Source organism: Lissotriton helveticus, chromosome 1_1, assembly GCF_964261635.1.
Source record: "Lissotriton helveticus chromosome 1_1, aLisHel1.1, whole genome shotgun sequence".
Taxonomy (NCBI): domain Eukaryota; kingdom Metazoa; phylum Chordata; class Amphibia; order Caudata; family Salamandridae; genus Lissotriton; species Lissotriton helveticus.
In genome coordinates this window covers 1959254669-1959274515 of record NC_136057.1, presented here as the reverse complement: position 1 = coordinate 1959274515, position 19847 = coordinate 1959254669, and the positions used below count along the sequence as shown (strand labels likewise).

General features: G+C 49.6%; 1 protein-coding gene across 1 annotated transcript in view; it reads right to left on the bottom strand.

Moving 5' to 3' along the window:
* ASPM (assembly factor for spindle microtubules) overlaps nt 1–19847 on the bottom strand; it is a 453390-nt gene that overhangs the window by 410128 nt on the left and 23415 nt on the right. The window contains exon 4 of the mRNA XM_078644067.1: nt 1337–1420. Within this exon, the coding sequence (XP_078500193.1) occupies nt 1337–1420 (84 nt within the window). The remainder of the gene's footprint in view (nt 1–1336; nt 1421–19847) is intronic.

Sequence of the window (19847 nt, the reverse complement as noted above, 5' to 3'; positions counted from 1 at the left end):
GGACATCGACGACCTTATATGTCGGAGCGAATTCTCCAGTGACTGTAGGATTGTTACCCCTCCCTTTTTCTCCTGGATGGTTCAAATACGCTCTATAGACCTATCTTCGGCGGACAGCAAACATCGTTTGACTCTTAGACTTTGTGTACTATTATCCTGGCTTCAATCCTTCCGTACTGACTTTGATCTTTCCCAACATTTTGATACTCTCATTGGAATGGCGGATCGAGCGGACAGGGCTTGCATGAAGAATCGCAGCGGCCAGGGTTGACTTTGAATGGATGGATTTGAACTATGACTTCATTTGATACGGGATTTGTAACCTATAATGGCACGGGAGTTGGGGGGTTCTTACAAGCTCCCCCCGTCTGATTTTAATCGTTGCATTGTATTATTCTGGATACGTGTAGGGGCGGTTTGCTACCGGTGGGGGGTAAGGGAGACCGGGGGTCTGTTTGATATTTCCTCCTCCACTTTCTCTTTTTCCTTCTTTTAGGTCTAGTTCCGGGGCGACAGGCACACTGCCAGTGGGGTTGGGCCGTAGCCATTGCAGGGGTGCAGGGTGGGGGGATTGGGGAGGGGTTTGTTATTTTACCTTAGTTTAGTTCTATGGCCTTTTTTTCTTTCCCTTTTTCTTTTACGAGAGATGGGTCGTTTATCCTGTATCGATTTTCTTATGTATCGGGGTGTCTAATTTGGTCTTCATTATCCTGAAATATGGGTGGGTGAGCCCTGCTGGCTGCACTTCGCTGGATTGTTGATCGTGCTTTTCATCCTAACTGTACCTAACTAGGTTGACTTGCATACTCCTGTGAATTGTATTTCCTCCATTGATTTAGTCGCTCACCTATCGCTATGTTGTATTTGATGTATGACACCCGATATATGTAAATTTCTCTTGTTTTCTTCAATAAAACCCTTATAAAAAAAAAAAAAATTAAACATCATGTAATATTTACTATGTTGGAACACCAAGCCTCCAGAACTAAAATAACCAGTCATCAGCAATCTAGTCAACAAATACCCTCCAAACAAAAAACTGCATAACAAACATATCCGTTAACAACTTTTCAACCAATATGACTCATTCAGCAAGTCTGTGTTCTTAATGTTCTATAGCTGCCACCCGGTTTAAGAACTCTATTTCAGTCGATACAAACCATATGTAGTTTATACTTTTCACACACAATATTGTGTGCAAAAGAACCTTAACAGTTACTCATGGTGCTACTAAAAGTGCTTCACTAAATTTTATTATAGAGTAAAATCCATTTACCTTCTTCGGATGATCAATTTAAATCATAATATTATTCTAATTAATCCTTTTTCCACTTACCTATGTGTACAGATTTCCTAAAAGTACTCTTTGGGGCCTCAACGTTATGAGTTTTCAATGAAGAAGATTTTAATGCCAGAGACACTGAAAAAATTAAAGACCAATTTACATTTCAGAAAACCCCAGATGTACTATATAAACAGCATCACACCATGACAGACATACATTAGGAATAGGATACAACGCCTGTTCAATATGGCATGAACAAGTTACTTACCATTGGTAATGTACATTAAGGTGGATACTCAAACCACAGATATATTCCTTGAAATATTCCCACGTGCCAGACTGAGTCTGGTGATTTTTCTCAGCAAAGCTCCCAGTGTACCAGTAGGTGGCACCATATAGCTCCGAAAGGACGTTATACTGCCACGCAAGTGACGTAACTCAGCCACTTATTAGCACCGCACCTACGAGCTAGAAGCAGTGTCAAACTGCAGGTGCAGACTTTATGCAAGTTTCATGGACATGCTCCAGTATTAAGGCTTATTAGGGCCTGCTATTTGCAGACATAAGTAAGGTAAACAAAATACAAATAGCACCCGGGCCATTAATTGCCTTTCAAGGATATGTCAAGCATATATCCGTCTCAGTAAGAAGGTTTGTCGCACTTGCCTTGGTACTGGCTGAGAGGTTATAGAAAGCTGGCTTAGTATATTGTGCACACTTATTCAAGTGAAGCACCTTGCATTAATCCAGACAACGCATATGGTGATTTTAGTGGTCTTAGACAACTCTTAGTGGTAGCTGTGGAGACCAGCCTTCGGGGTTAGTCCAGAAGTATTGTTAAGCAGCTTGTTTTACCAAAACTAATCATACAGTATTGGTTAAACGAAAAAGAACCACACAGTGTAGTTACAAAAAAAGTAGATTTATTATACACATTCACTAACAAATTAGTATCTCTCCTACCCGGAGATATCAACACAATATTTCAAATGTAAAACAGGCAAGTACAAATACACAGTGGTCAAAATATGCCAACCAGCTCGCTAGAGACCTGAAGGGACGTTCGGAGGCCGACAACCACAGGGACACTGACCAGCTAAGTGATATTGAATAATGTCCTGTATTGTTGGGTGCGCTGCCACTGGGGCTTGTATGTTAGGGGGGAGGATGTGGCATGGTACGCAACCGGTTAGGGCACTCACTGCTTAACTGTGAATGTACTGTGTTCAATACTGCGTGCTCCAGACAGTGCTTTTTGAATCATTGATGCTTTACATGGTCCGGGGCTCGGTGGGCCCTGTAGTGTACAGAGTCGGGATGCGCTCGATCGCCCTGTCAAGAGTACAGGGTTAGAAGGCATAAACCTGCGCACCCCAAGGGATGTCTCCCACTTCTTGTTTTGAGCATACTATGCTGATGTTCTTTGGTTCTGTTGGGCTGTTACGGGGAGGGGTGAATGCACGACCTAATTGGGGGGTTGGAGCGGGTGGGGAGGGTGGGTTGAGGGTTTGTTTTGCTGTGTTGGTTCCATTACGCTGTGAGAAATCTGTGGTGAATACGTCACTAAACATCTCCTTTCCTGTGGTCGTTTACAATTATGTGAAGTACTGGGTATGGCTGCTGTCGAGGCCGTCTACACAACGGCCCATGAGGTTGGGGCTTCAAAGCTGTATACTCCCTGTCTCTCGCTCCTTCACTGTCCGCTTGCCCATTGATGCGTTGAAATCGTGATGGCCCCTGTAGCTAGCTCAGAGACTGCAGTGCCCGATAGCTCGACGGGCCGCCCCGAGTTGAAGTCCATCACATGCTTGTCCTGGAATGTCCGTGGTATGAATGACAGGCGGAAGGCGAGAATGGTGCATGCCTATTTGCTGAGGAAACATATTGATATTTGCATGCTGCAGGAAACACATCTAGATTCCAGGGATGCCCCACAACTAAAACGCGCGCGCTGGGGAGAAGTGGTGCATGCCCCGTACTCGAGTTATGCAAGAGGGGTGGCGATTTTGGTCCGCAGGGGCCTGCATTGGGTGACACAACAGGTGCTGAGGGATGGGGAAGGGAGATACATCTTGATGTTGGGAATGCTGTGCGGAATGAAGACGCTGCTTGTGAATGTATATGGCCCAAATGATGACAATCCCGACTTTTATGAAGATCTGTGGGGAAAAATGCGTCCATTTAGCGATGCTGCGATCCTATGGTCAGGTGATTTCAATGTGGTGCTATCTGACACACTAGATCGCCAGGGTGCTGCCCGCGAGCATCACCCGGAAGCAGCTGAGGCATTACGGGGCATTATCATGGAGGCGTCCCTGGTGGACTCCTGGAGGCAACTGAACCCCCACACGCGGGCGGGCACTTGCATGTCGACTCATAGGGCCGCTTGGCCGAGGCTAGATTACTGGCTGCTCTCCAGGGATATGCATACTTCGGTATTGACTGCATTGCACTTCCCCAGATCGCTGTCGGACCACGCGCCCGTGAGTGTATCGCTGGCTACCCCCGCCCAATATGCCCAGCCGTTCAGCTGGCGTTTCCCGTCACGGGCCTTGCTTGATCAGGTGTTCAAGGAAGAGCTACGAGAGAAACTAGAAGAATTCTTTGATTTAAATGAAGGTACTGTGGAATCGCCTGGCACGCTTTGGGAAGCCTGTAAGGTAGTGACTAGGGGGCATTGCATGGCCCTGAAAACGGGTATACTCCGATCCATCAGGTCCACATTGAATGCTCTAGAGCGAGAATTGGCAGCTCTTGAGGTTGAGATGGTTGGGTCACCCACTGCCGGGAGCAGAGCGGCGTTCAGGACTAAATTGACGCAGTATCAGGAGGAGGCTGATAGGGAGGTGAAGTACTTGCATAAATACGCTCAGGCCCGGAGATACGGTGAGGGCGATCGTCCTGGCAGGACGCTGGCCGCGATGCTTAGTAAGCCCAGAGGTGCGGACTGTATTTTGGAACTGGTCACTGAGGCTGGCGAGGCAGTCAGAACTCCTGACGATATCTTACACACTATGGCCGACTACTACGAGAACCTATACACCTCCAAGATACATCCGACAGATGGGATGATAGCTGACTACCTAGACACTGTTGCACTGGCATGGTTCAACAACGGTGCACGGGAATATATGGACTTACCATTGACGCAAGACGACATACGTAGGACAATAGCTGCCATGCCTTCTGGCAAAGCACCAGGACCCGACGGCCTAACGGCGTCCTTCTACAAGGAATACGCTGACATCGTTGTCCCGAGGTTACATAGGGTGTACATGGAAGCAATCGAAACTGGGTGTCTTCCCCCCACACTCCGTGAGGCCATGATAATAACGCTCCTAAAGCCGAATAAAGATCCTGCGAATCCGGATTCCTACAGGCCGCTCTCGTTGATCAACCTAGACGCAAAAATCTATGCTAAACTGCTGGCAGAACGACTGACACCGATGATACCCCAGATAGCGCTCTCTGATCAGTCTGGATTTGTGGCGGGCAGGTCTACCTCGCACAACTTGCGCACACTCTTTGGACTGCTCCACTACCTCGACCCCGGGGTCCAAGCCACTGCCGCCTTGCTGGATGCCACCAAGGCATTTGACTCCCTCGAATGGAAGTTCCTACAAGCTCTGTTCGTTAGGATGGGCTTCAGTAAATTATTTATACAGAAAATAGGCATTCTCTACAACTGTCCTATGGCACGAGTGAAGGTCAACGGCAAGGTCTCGCGACCTATAACCATCACTAGAGGGACCAGGCAGGGCTGCCCATTGTCGCCGTTGCTGTTCGCCATTGCAACGGAACCGCTGGCGGCGAGACTCAGACAGCACCACACTCAGCGGAGTATTGGCTTCACTTCCAGGGGACTGTTGGTGTCCCTATATGCGGACGACATAACAATCTTTATGCGGAACCCGGCGGACAATTTTGATCCCCTCATGAGGGAACTGGTACGGTATGGGGGTTTGACTGGCATCACAATAAATTGGGCCAAATCCTCGATGCTGCCATTAACAGATGGAACGGCGGAATGTTCTACTGAGTTTCCAATCACCTGGGTAGTGGAAGACGTGACCTATTTAGGTGTCCGCATAAGCCGCACGATCCAAGAATTATGGCTCCTGAACTATGGCACGGCAATGGACTGGCTCGAGACAAAGGTGAGGAGGTGGGTCACTTTGCCGCTATCGATGACGGGCCGCATAGCCATAACCAAAATGGTTGTGCTGCCTAAATTGCTGTACCTGTTTGCGAATATACCCCTGCCGCTGACCCTACCCTTTTTCAAACGAGTGCGATCTGCGCTTTTGGATCTGATATGGGCCGGAAAGCAACCGAGGGTGCAATGGAAGGTATTGACGCTTCCTTTTCGGCAGGGTGGCCTGGCGGCCCCGGACATTGAGCTGTATGCGTACTGCGCTCAGGCCCAGTATCTGCATTTCTGGCAACACCCGATCCCGTATCAGCCCCATGTGGCGATTGAGGAGGACGTTTCGGCACCCATTCCTCTGAACACAACAGTCTACCAAACTTATAAACGTTCGCCGGAGGATGTAAACACCGTGGAGACGGTTCGGTGGGCGTGGCGAAACATAGCAAAACGGGCGAACATCGCCGAACTTTACGCGCCGTCTATGCCGCTGGGCGGAAACCCCTTACTGGGCCCTCTGCAGGACCCGGCGATAACTGAGAGAGCGCGCAACTGCGGGCTTCTTGTCGCTAGTGACCTATACCCAGACGACACGTTTCTGGCGCTGGGCGACATGTGTGCCTCGGACAAGCCGACAGCAACCGAATTGCTCCTTTATTATCAACTTAGAGCGGCCTGCAAGGCAAGGTACCCGATGTTCCCTGCTGCCCCGCCCTCGCTCTTAGCGCTAGAGGAGGTGCTGGCGAACAAGTCCCCGAATAAGCTGATTACTAGGATCTATAGGACAACGCAAAACACGGCGCCATGGACAACGCCAGGGTCGAAAATGCAGTGGGAAACGGACATGGGACTACCCATCACGGATAAACAATGGACGTTCTGCTGCAGCCAATTGGAAAACCTATCGCCCAACTATAGGCTGCGACTTATACATTTTAATTTTCTGCACAGGACTTATCGCACGCCTGCGCAGCTCTTCAAAATGGGGTTGCTGTCTGAGTCCCAGTGCTGGCGCTGTGGTGCTGCGGATGCGACCTTCTTCCACATTACGTGGACGTGTCCTCCAGTGCAGCGCTACTGGATAGAAGTGTTTGAGAAGCTGGGGAGAATATTGGGGGAACGGTTGCCTCCTGGTCCATTGGTGGCTCTGCTGGGACTGGTGGCTGATGTACCCCGTGCCTCACGTAAATTGGCGGCTATGTTGCTCCTCCTGGCAAAGAGACAGATTGCACTGCATTGGAAACAAAAGACTGCTCCAGAGGTGAAGGGCTGGATTAATTCTGCCTTGTATTGCCGGGATCAGTTAACTACGTATGGGGAACTCCTGCCGCTAAGATCTAGACCTGCTGATATTTGGCAGCCATTGACGGCTTGGTTGAATGTTGGAGACGGGGAGGGTTAGTGAGGAACGGGTGATGGACTTGCAATGCTCTGTTAGACTGTAGCTGAATCGTGGGAAATTGCTTGCTATGTTGCGGTGCTTGTGTGCTGAGACCTGACTGGTGAGCTGCTCGTAGGGGCATAATTGCTGGTGTAGAATTGATTGCGCCTTGCCCGGTGACATGGCTCTAGTCCCCCCCCCCCCCCCCCCCTCCCGACTTCTCGATCCTGCCCCTTCTCTCATTGTGGCCTCCCAGATATGCTTCACTGACAACGACTAGAAAATGCGCATATGATGTGTCCAGATGTACCACAGCACGGAACTTTGTTGATTTCGTTTCACATGTTTGTTTTCCAGGTTTTTCTTATCTCATTAATACTACACGTAGGCATATTGGAAGTCATGTACGAATATGTATGAAAATTGTCTGAACATTGTGCTCAGACGGATCACTCAGATGCTGCCTGCCTCCGGGTTGTTGGCTGAATAGCAGTGTACTGACTTGTACGTTTGAATAAAATAAAAAATAAAAAAAATTAAAAAAAAATAAAAAAATAAAAAAAAAACAAATACACAGTGGTCTCCAGGGGTAAGACCAAACCATATACTGAAGTGGAATGCGAACTGCAACTGAAGTCGGGACTTGGACCAGAAAGCTCGGAAGAGGTGGGGACCCAAGAAACCACCCAAGTTAAATACCCAGGAACCCACGGAGGCTGTGTGCAGAGTGGGAATACAGCTGCATACTCAATGCAAGTCAATAGGAAATTCGAGGTTCCCATTTTTAAGAAGAACGACCCTTGACAGTGGACCCTGAAGAAATTCTGTGGAAGACAGAAGGTTGGAGAGTCACCCCACCCGTGGATACCCCAGGAACCAGGATACCTACACAAGGGAAGCCAAGTGCATAGGTGTGAAGAAACATAAGGAACCGCCATAGACCACAATGGTGGACTTAAGCAGAGGGGAAGGAGTCCATGCCACTAGGACGTGACAAGGAGGCACTGAAGAACAAGGACCACAGATGACAGAAGATGCAGGAGTGATGACGGTGACCATGTTGCTGCAGCTGTGAGGACCAGGCGACGCTGTGGAAGACAAGGAGCTGTTCATGAGCTATCCCACGTCATAAGTCATAAATCAGGAGGTCCATGCCCGGCAGGATACCAACAAGCCTTGGCAGCAGCAACAGACGTGGTAAAAAAAAGGTGCAGCGTTGGGACCGGCAAAGTCCAAGAGACTCACCTAGTGCAGGAGAGTCAGAGTAGGCCCAGAGCAAGAAGGGGACCCACTGAAGTCAAAGAAGACCCTCAAGAGGCCAAAGGCACAGGAGTAGCAAGAGTACCTCGAGCAGCTCACCAAAGATGAAGGCCCATGGCCCAAAGGATGCAGTGAGGACGAAGAACTATGTAAGAAGAGATGCTGGAGCTTCTTGTAGCCAGAAAATCTCTGGAGGACAGAGCCAACAAGCCTTGGCAATGGTAGGTCGACGCAGTGCACACACAGGGGTTCTGTTCCAGCGGTTCAGACGAGGGATACTGCCCTCAATCTTGCTCAGAGGACAGGTTAGGTCTGGAGGGAGTTGCAGAACCACCACCAGTGTTGCTGAGCCTTTCGTAGTCGGTTGGACGTCAGGACAGCAGACCGGTCAGCTTCGTTGTGGTGCCTGCAGATGCAGGGGAGTTACTCCTTCACTCTAAGGGAGATTCCTTCGGGTGTCTTTGATGCCCACATGCCTGGAGAAGAACCTGGATGAAGCACAGGCACAGCTGACAAAGAAGACTTGCAGAAAAGTGAGAGCGTGACCAGCAGGAGTCTTCCTTGGTGCAGTCGCGGTTCCAGGTTATATCCAGCAAAGTCCTAGTGATTTCAAGTTTAAATCTTGTCCCACAATGAATCTGAAGAACCAGCCACAGGTAAGCCTTTAAGTACCCTAGGGAAAGGGGTGGGTCGATTCAAGGGTCCCTCCCAGAAGTGGGGATGGACAGAGGGAAGGATACCACCCCCTCATGTCCTTTGTCCAGTTTTGCACCAAAGCAGGAGCCAAGGGCTCCCTGAACTGGCTCAAACTGGAGTATGCAAGGAGGGCACCAAGTGTGCCCTTCAAAGCAGTCTGGTGGCACTGGCAAGCACCCAACTCCAGACCAATATACTAAGTCCTGTCTGGGAGGTTGTTACACCTCCCTCTGACAGGAAACCTATTTTCTACCTTCCCCTGCACAAGCTCAGCTCAGCAGCAGCAGGAGGGCAGAATCGTGTCTGGGGTCAACAGCAGCACTAGCATGATGACAGACCCTGGTAGGCTCTTACTGGGAGAACTCGGAGGAGCCCCCTGGTGCATGGAATCATACCCAATATATAGTTAGCCATCCCGTAATGATGCATGGCCACTATATGCATCTAAATGGCTGACCGCACTTACAAAGCCTGGAGAATCGACTCCAGGGTTTGTAGGGGGTGTCCTGCTCATGCAGGGCACCCTCACACTTATAACCTAGCACCAAGCATTCAAGAATGAAAGGTCTGCTTTAGGGGTGACATAGGTTTTAAGTGCAGTGACCTCAGATATAAGGAGACTTATATCTGCGTAAGTGGTGCTAGTACCAGCTTACACAAGCTGCAATGGCATGCCTGTTGCCACAATTTGAGTGGTCTCTCATGGGTGGAATAATACATGCTGCATTCATAGGAGACCAATGGTGTACCTATGCCCTTGGTACCTTAGCACCATATACTAGGTACTTAAATGGGTACACCAGTAGCCAATTGGGAAGGTACCAAAGTACTAACCATAGTCAAATTTAGGGAGGAAGGACAGTGACGGGGGTCCTGATTATCATGATCCTAGTCAGTCTAGTCCGAAAATAGAATAACACCAGCAAAAAGTGGGGGTAACCATGAGAGCAGATCCTACTTTCCTACAGAGTTGTATAGCAAGAACAATGGGCAGCGGTCCACTGCCAATGGCAAGTGAACAGCACCGGGGTTTGGCTTACTAACACCTCAACAGAGGATTGTAGCCAGATGACGCCTGCAAGGTTTAGAACACAAAATATCCGAGAGCCATATCAGACATACTTAGCCCTATAATCGAAAGAAGCGACCAATAGAAAAGAAGCAAAAAATAATGCACTAGGTGAAGCTTGGACTTTATTAGCTTGGGGCAGATGGCTGATTTACTACTTACTAACTCACCACGATAATAAAGAATCAAATTGCGGATACTGTACATGCAGTGCAGTAGACTGGTCTGTTGCATACATCTTTAACACTACCTATGATAGAGATTTAACAAATGCTATATTACATTCTGACCATATAATAATAAATAATAATAATAATAATCCTGTATTCGTAAAGCCCACAGCTACCCGTAGGTTTCCCGGCACTGGGGGCCGTCGGGAAGATTAAGCAAGCTATTGCCCAGAGTCACATGGTGCTGGGCAGACCCCTGCCGCCGGTCCTGGGGATCGAACCGTGATCCCCAGATTCCGTCGCCCTGGCCGCACCTCTTCCACGATCCCTTCCATGTAACAACTATGTACCAGATTCGCACACATGCTATTACAGAACTATTTGGTGTGTAATTTAAGCTAAAAAAATATATATCTACTAGTGGCCCATCCCGACGTTGTCCGGGCAGACTTTGCGAGGTGAAAGGTACTCACCAGCATTGCGCACCCCTGACACGGGCAGCTCCTTTCTCTCTCTTACCAATCACCCCTTTTTGCCCACTTCCCCTCAAACTACCTGGCCTTCTGTTCTGAGAGCCTCAGCTTCACCTGTCCCGGCCATCCACCTGCGCACCTACCCCCCCCCCCAAAACCTCCTGAGCCCAGTCACCTCATCCTCACACCATCACTCGAGTACACTCACCTCAGACTTCCCTCATCTCAGCCCACTCCCATGTGTACCCCATCACCTCCTCAGCCTATTACATTAACCCACGTCACCTCTTAATCTCTACACCCTCCCAACCCGTCAGTTACACTTCACACCTCAGTCAGACCCCCCACCTCATCCCACCCATGTCCTTGCTTTCAGTCTCACGTCTTCAACCTACCAAAAGCGTACCTTTCCTCACCCTACCAGGAGCTCCCTTACCTCTCTTCAGTCCCCTTCACACCCTCTCACCATCATAGCCCTCGCCATCCTCGGGGGCCGTCTCAGCCCCACGGCCCCACTGTCGCCGCCGCTCTCTTCACCATGACGGTGGCGGACATTGCACTGAACCGGGTGTCGGTTCCGCGCTCCTCCCCGCGCTCCTGTCCGGACGCCGAACGCCGCGTTTACGCAATGCCACGCCCACACGCCATTGCGTCTCTCGCAAGTGTTGTATGCGCCCATGACGCCGAACGCTGCGTTCATATCACTGTATGCATACGCCCAAGGACTACTTTTCCCCTAACGTTCTTCCCCCCCCCAATGTATATGGTGTGGTGCTGTATAGCTTATGTCCATCTCCTGGACCTCCCCTTTCCAACGATGTATTGGGTGTTGTGATTGGTGGTGTACTTCTGGAGTTTACCCGCCTCAAAGGACACAGTTCTCTCTTTATAACAGTAGTATAGATTATAGATACATATACACACATACATACATATATAGATACATATACACACATATATATATATATATATATATATACATATATATATATATTCATATTCATACACACACACACACACATATATATATGTGTGTACACACACACACACATCTATATGTGTATAAACACATATATAATACACACAGACACGCAAATCAATCGGTACTTGGTAAGCGGGTGTCTAAAGGCGCTGGGGGCAATACCAGGTCCGACTGGGCGCTGAGGTTCATTCGAAGAGCCAGACCGTGAGATCCTTCTGAACTGTGTCAGAGACAGGGAGAGCCGGATGTACATGACGTTCCAGGATTTGGCTGCGAGGTAGAAGGATCTTCCTCCAGTTCTGGTCGTGTGGATTGAAGGACGGTAGAGGGGCACGTTGGGTGAAGCTGGAGTAGCTGGTGGGTACGTGGAATAAAAAGCGGTGTCGAATGTATGCTGGTCCAGCGCCGTGGAGGGCTTTGTAGGTGTGTGAGGAGCTTGAAGGTGACTCTTGTTGACGGGGAGCCAGTGGAGTTCTCACAGGAGTTCAGAGATGAGGCTGAAGCATGGGGATATTAACTATCAGACTGGCTGTGGCATTCTGCAGGTTCTGAAGTTTCTTGAAGAGTTTCTGGGTAGATCCTGCGTAGAGTTTGTTGCCGTAGTCGAGTCTGCTGCTGCTGAGAGCAAGGGTGACCGTCTTCCTGGCCTCAGTGGAGATCCATCTGAAGGCCTTCCAAAGCAGGCGAAGAGTGTGGAAGCATGATGAGGTGACTTCTTTGATCGGATGGTTCAAGGCGAGTGAGGAGTACAGTATGATGCAGAGATTTTGTGCGTGGTCAGTGAGTGTGGTGGGGTTCCTAGTCACCATGAATCTTCCCAGGCTGAGGTGCTGGGCCTCCGGATGATTAATTTCGGACTTGTCAGAGTTGAGCTTGAGGCAGCTGTCTCTCATCCAAGTGGCGAGGGCCTTCATGGCGTTGTGGAAGTAGTGTCTGGCGATGGTGGGCTCGTTGGGGAGGGAGAAAATCAGCTGGGTGTCATTGTCGTAGGGTATGATGTGGAGTCCATGGCACCCGACGATGGATGCGAGTGGGGCTATGTAGATGTTGAAAAGCACGGGGCTCGAGGTGGAGCACTGAGACACCCCAAAGCTGATCTTTGTGGTTTCCGAGCGGAACGGGGGGGAGCTGACTCGTGGTGTTCTACCAGTGAGGAAGGAACAGATCCAGGGCTTTGTCGTGGATGCCAGCGTCGTGGAGTCTCGTGATTAGGGTACGGTGGGAGATTGTCGAAGTAGACTGAGAGGTCAAGGGGGAGAGCTGCTATTTCTCCCCAGTAGATAAGGTAGCGGATGTTGTCAGTGGCAGGGAGGAGGGCGATCTCTGTACTCTGGTTGCTTCAGAAGTCGCATTGAGAAGAGTCAAGGACATGGTTGGCTTCGATGAACTCGGAGAGTTGTGCGTTGATCACCTTCACTATGACCTTTGCTGGGAAGGAGAGCAAGGAAATGGATCCGAAGTTAAGAGGTCTGTCCGGTCAGCTTGGCGGGTTTCCAGTCAGTCATCGGGGAAGGTGGTGGTTTTGATGGAGCGGTTGATGGTGTGGCGTAGTTTGGGGTGATGGTGGTGGCGGCATCTCTGTCGAACATGTGCTGCAGGCAGGGGTTGAGGGGGCTCTGGAGTGAAGGCTCTTCATGGTCTTGAGGGTGTCGTCTGTGGTGAGCTGGGTCCAGTTGAGCAGGATCTGTTGAGGGGTGTCAGTCACATGAGGTAGTGGCAGGAGTTATGGGTGGGTCTTTTGTGTCAAAGCTGTTGTAGATCTGCTTGACAGTGTGGTGGAAGTAGATGCCAGGTTTGCTGCAGAGGCCTTGAAATGGTGGGACTTCTGTGGTCCTGCTGTGGGGTTTGAGAACTCCAACGATGGTGAAGAAAATAAGTTACTTACCTGTAACTTTGGTTCCCCAGTATTGGTAACTTTCATAGATTCCCATGCTTTTGTATCATTCCCCGTCGTCGGAATGGGAGTCTCGGTAATAACAAAATACCATAGAGTAGGTACAAAAGAGAGAGGAAAGGCCTAGGCCTCATTCCCTTTTGTAGCATATCAGCCTCTTTTTGTAAAAGAGACCAAATATTAGACGTCAGCCAATCAGAAGAGCCTCACCCCTGGAACCTTCCTGAAGGAATCTCAGAGCCTCAGATTTTCGTAGCCGTTGTGTGCTAGACACCCTACTTGCTGAGGGCTTAGCTTTCCCCGGGGAGGTGGGTGGGCGCATGGGAATCTATGAAAGTTACCAATACTGGGGAACCAAAGTTACAGGTAAGTAACTTGTTTTCTTGCCCCAGTATTGGAACTTTCATAGATTCCCATGCTTTTGTATCAGAATAGCAAGCAGTAAACCATCATAAACACATTTTGTAAAAAAGTACTGTATAGCATCACAAATGAAATCACAAAATGTGTTACCACTGGAAGGTGGGATAGAAAGGAAAGCTCACCAATCACTGGAAGAGGTTCCTCAGGACAGCCTGGCCCACTGCTGCATCATCCTGCTGCAATGACTCTAAGCAGTAATGCTTAGTGAAACTGTGCACGCTGCTCCAGGTAGCAGCCCTGCAAATGTCTTTTATAGGCACCCCCGCAAAGAGGGCCGTTGAGGATGCCACTGATCTCCTTGAGTGAGCACGTATCCTGCCCACCAGAGGTTTTCCTGCTATGTTGTGGCAATGAAGAATAGCACTTGAAATCCATCTGGAGATCCCCTGTTTGGACAGAGGGAGACATTTGCTTGGACCACCAAAGGCGATGAACAATTGCGAAGTCTTTCTAAATTCCTTGGTACGGGCCAAGTAGAATTTAAGACATCGTTGTAAGTCCAGAGTGTGCAATGACTTCTCAGCTGGAGTGACTGGGTTTGGAAAAAATGTCTTTAGAATTACTGGTTCGTTCAAGTGAAAGTCTGTGGGAACTTTAGGAATGAATCTTGGGTTCGTCCGCAAGATGACCGTGTTCTTCTTGAACTGTAAAAACGGCTCCTGGATAGTAAGGGCCTGTAACTCTCCCACTCGCCTAGCCGATGTCAGGGCTAAAAGTAGGGCCAATTTCCATGACAAATATTTCAGGTCTGAGCGGTGAATTGGCTCAAATGGTTCCTTCATCAGTTGAGCCAGGACCAAGTTCAAATGCCAAGTTGGAGGAGGAGGTCTCACTGGTGGGTAGACCCTGAACAGGCCTTTGAGGAATTGCTTGACAATTCTTGAAGACCACAAAGAAGGACCAGAGTCAGCTCTCCTGAATCTGGAAAGTGCTGCCAAATGGACATTGATCGTAGAATGGGTCAGATTAGACTTTGCTAGCGAGAGTAGGTAAGGTAAGATCTGATGAGGTTTTGACGTAAAAGGATCAACCTTTTCCTTCTTACACCAAATACAGAACCTTTTCCATTTTAATCTGTATGTCCTGTTTGTTGAAGGTGCTCTTGCCTGGGAAACGATGTCTTTGATCTCCTTGGAAAGAGGGACATTCATGAAATCCCGCTGGTCAGGAGCCATGCAGTCAGGTGCAATGATCTTGGGTCTGGATGCCAAACCTGTCCTCCGGACATGGTGAGAAGATCCGGAACCTCCTCCAGCTGCAATGGAGGGACTAGTGACAGCAGATGTAGTTCTGTGTACCAAAATTGTCGCGGCCATGCTGGCGCTATCAGGATCATTTTGCATGGTTCTGTCTTCATCTTCCTGATGAGGCGTGGAATCAGGGGAACCGGCGGAAACGCATAGAGAAACCTCCCTGTCCAGGCTAACGACAGGGCATTGCCCAATGAGCCTTGATGGTGGAACCTGCTGGCGTATGAGCAGCACTTCTTGTTGGTTGGCGCTGCAAAAAGGTCCACCTCCGGTGTGCCCCATGTCTGAAATAGTAGATCCATAACCTGCTGTTTTATTTCCCACTCGTGACTGACTGATGATAATAATCTGCTCAGTCTGTCGGCGCCTTCGTTCAGCACTCCTGGTAAGTGCTCCGCCTTTAGTGAAATTCTCTGAAGAATTGACCATTCCCATATCTGTTGAGCTTCCCGCGACAAGAGGAGTGATCTCGTTCCTCCCTCCTTGTTCACATAATGCATAGCTGTGGTGTTGTCCGTTCTGATGAGCACTTGTGAAGCCTGGAGTCGCGGAAGAAAAGCTTGAAGAGCTAGCCTGATCGCTCTCAGCTCCAACAGATTGATATGCAGTTTTTGCTCGCGGGGGGACCAATGTCCGCTGACCTGCAGGTCCTGCATCACTGCTCCCCATCCCTCCAATGACGCATCCGTCGTCAGTATTTGAGGCGATGGTACGCTTGCGAAGGATAGACCTTGGCACAAATTGTCTTGAAGCGACCACCAAATCACTGCCTCCTTCATCTCCCGAGTGACAACCACCTTGTCCTCGAACGATCCGTGCCCTTGTTTCCATTGGAGGTCCAGTTGTTCCTGCAGGGGACGCATCCGAAGTCTGCAGTGTGGAATTAAGGGGATACATGATGACATCACCCCTAGTAGCGACTTGTAACTGCGTACAGAAAGACACCTTTTTACACGAATGTTTCGTGCCAACCGTTGCAGTTTCTCTATCCTCTCTTGAGTAGGAAACGCCCTCGAGAGCTTTGAATCTAACACAGCTCCTAGGAACCGTGCTCTTCTTGAGGGCATCAGCGTGGATTTTTCTCTGTTCAAAGTGAGCCCCAGATTCTGGAACAGATTGGTGCAAGCCTGCACAGAGTCCTGCGCTAACCTTCTGGACGGGGCCTTCAGTAACCAATCGTCCAGATAAGGGAAGACCTGGAAGTGGCTCCTTCGCAGAAATGCCGCCACCGGTGCCAGCACCTTCGTGAAAATCCTGGGGGCAGAGCGAAGTCCGAACGGCAGAACCCTGAACTGAAAATGGCTCTTGGCTACTGTGAAGCGTAGGAACCTTCTGTGTGCTGGGTGAATCGGGACATGGAAGTACGCGTCCTCCAGATCGAGCGTGGCCATGAAATCCCCCGGGCTGACCATCTTCAATATATCCTGTAGGGATACCATCTGGAAGGATAGGGAGACGAGATAGGTATTTAGCTCCCTGAGGTCTAAGATGGGGCGCCATTTCTCCAGCGTCTTTCTCACCAGGAAGAACCTGGAATAGAAACCTTGGCCCTGTTGTTTGGAGGGAACCGGCTCTATCGCCCCTTTGCGGAGCATGTGTTGTACTTCGAGCCTTAGGAGACGCAGATGTTTTGACGGAACGGCTGCCGGGGGCCTGGGTGGAGGGACTTCCTTAAATTCCAAAGTATGTCCTCGCCTTATGATGTTGATCACCCAACGGTCCGATGTTATTTTGGACCAATTCTGAAGGAATTTTGACACCCTGCCTCCAACTGGAGATTTCTTGGAGGAGGGAACAGTAGGCAGAACCAGGAGGCCGCTACTGGCGTTTGGACGTGTCCCGTCCACGGGCAGCCTGCTTGCCCTTATTGTAAGGCCTCGAATAACCCGAAGATTGGCCTTGCCTCTGCTGGTATGACTGGCGATTTTGCTGGTATCCAGAGCTGGTCGAAGGATAGCGTTGTGGTTGTTGTTGGTATGAACCTCTATAACCACCTCCTCTGCCTCTCGAACCGCTGAAGGGAGATTTGCGATACTGGAGGGTACCTAGAGATCTGGCTGTTTCCGTGTCTTTTTTGATCTCTTGAAGAGTATCATCTATCAATTTCCCGAATAGGGCTTCGCCATCGAAGGGCAGGTCAAGGGCCTTGTTCTGAATCTCCGGTCTAAACCAAGTCGCCTTCAGCCACCCTTGGCGTCTCAACACTGCCGCTCCTGCTAACGTCCGAAAAGACGTTGTCGCGATGTCCATGGCACAGTCTATAATTTCCATGGAGACCGCCTCACCCTCCTGTAAAGTCTTCTTCGCTTCCACCCGTGACTCCGGTGGAAGGAGTTCAAGGTATGGGGCCACATCGCACCATAATTGGCGATCATATCGTCCTAATATCGCCAAAGCATTGGAGGCACGTATTAGTAGGCTAGCCATCGATGAAAACCGCTTGCCCGTGTTATCAAGTCGTCGCCCATCCTTATCAGGAGGGGCCGTTAACGGAGCCGAAGGGTTCCGCAACCTCCTCTGTGCTGCTTGTGAGATGACAGAGTCAGGTTTTGGATGGCCCGTCAACGCTGCTGGTCCATCATCTGGTGCTTTATATTTTTTATCCAGACGCGGTAGCACAGGGACCACCGTCGCTGGGTTCTTCATAGCTTTTAAACCTTCATCCCACAAATGATCAACAATTGGAATCGATCTTGTTGTTTTGCGATGTGTTTCCTTGAAGTCATATAAGAAACATTCAGTGGTTTCCGCGGGCAGTGCCAGCTTAAATCTCCCTGCTGCACGTTCCATCAGTTGGTGAAAACTGCCGATGTCAGCAGGAGGCGAATCTACCAAGTCCTGATGAGGTGAAGCTTGGTCCGGGATGATGTAGTCGTCATATTCATCCCTATCCTGATCCGAGTCTTGGTTACCATCAGATGAGACATCATCATCGTCATCCCCCTCTAGCTGATCGGCTGGCTCTGATGGAGCCTGAGGTGTCAGCCGCTGAGGTTGAGGTGGCGTCCGTGTCGGAGGTACCAAAGGGACTACAGATGAGGGGTTCCTGACTGGTGTCGAAGGAGTAGACCTACGTGGTGTTGGTCTTTCCGCTTTCGATTTATAGTCCTGCAGCATCCTGTGGAGGTCATGCAGGAATGTGGTAGGTACCGAAACCATGGCCTGTGGCACATAGCCCTTAGAGTGGGCCACTTGATGATATTCTCCTTGGTCATATGCCCTATCCGAATCAGTCTCTTGATCAGTAGCTGAGACGGGCTACTGGCATAATCATAAGCATCCTGTCCGTCTTCTTCAGACTCCTCTTGATCCAACAACAAAGTTGGAGGTAAATTGGTCACTTTTCCTGGGGATGTAATCTCCGGAGTGATCCTCGTCAAAGAAATCGTCACTCGTCTCTCCGTAGACAGTATCGTCGATGGTTCAGTCGAAGCCGGAGATATTCGACGATATTGGAATCACAGATGTCGTCGTCGACACCGCCGTCGACGAGCCCGCCGACGTAGTAGATATTGTTGTCGTCGTCGATGCACTCGTCGACGACACCACCGTCGTCGATACCGTCGACGACGCCGTCGTCGATACCGTCGACGACGCCGTCGTCGTCACTGCCGTCGACGATGATGTCTTCTTCGTCGTCGATGGTAAGGAAGTCGTCGACGACGTCTTCGACGATTCTCCCGTCGACGAGCCCGTCGACGGGACCAATTGAATTTTGGGCTTCGTTTTCTTCGTCGAAGGACCCACCGTCGACGATGTCTTAGTCGTAGAGGACTTAGAACTCCTCTCAGAAGAATGTGATGAGGGTTTCTTGAAGGCTGGGTCTTTCTTCTCACCCTTTGGAGGCGAAACCAGTTCTGCCTTATCCTTCCCACTGCGGTGGGGGGAGCTTCCTGAACCCCAGCTCTCAGGGGGTCTGTTTTGAAGCCTTTGAGGGGCGCCCAACAGAGGAAGATGGGGAACCTCTACCCCTTTTCACTGACCTTTTTGAGGAAGCAAATGAAGACGATTCCTCCTCATCACTGGAAACTCCATGTTTCCTCTCCTTTTGCCTCTGTAGCCATGTAAGCAGCCTTCCAGCACGATCTCTCAAGGTCTTGGTGGAGAGAGTGCGGCAAATTTTGCAGTCTTCTGCCTTGTGGTCCGGATAAAGGCAGTAAATGCAATCCTTGTGTTTGTCCTCCACAAACAGCCTCTTCTTCCCACAGGTGGAACAGGGCTTGAAAAGAGCTTTCTTTTTCTCAACCTCAGACATCCTGATGAAAAGGAGAGATTTCTTAAGTAGAACTGAAGAAATCCTGAAGAAAAAACTGTAGAAATCTACTTGAAAGAGTTGAAAAATAGAGCAGAGCTCAATGGAAACTCCCTAGCACAACGTGCGGTAGAAAATCTGAGGCTCTGAGATTCCTTCAGGAAGGTTCCAGGGGCGAGGCTCTTCTGATTGGCTGACGCCTAATATTTGGTCTCTTTTACAAAAAGAGGCTGATATGCTACAAAAGGGAATGAGGCCTAGGCCTTTCCTCTCTCTTTTGTACCTACTCTATGGTATTTTGTTATTACCGAGACTCCCATTCCGACGACGGGGAATGATACAAAAGCATGGGAATCTATGAAAGTTCCAATACTGGGGCAAGAGCTCTTTGATGTTGTGTGTGTTTGTGTTGATTCTAAATTGAAGGCCATTTTCTTTTCGCCTTTGAGGAGGGTGTGGTGTGCAAAGGTAGGGGCTTTGAAAGCTGCATGAGTTTCCAAGGTTTCGTGTTCCTCCATCTCTTCTCAAGCTAGCTACAGGTGCGTCTGGACTCATGTAGGGCGGA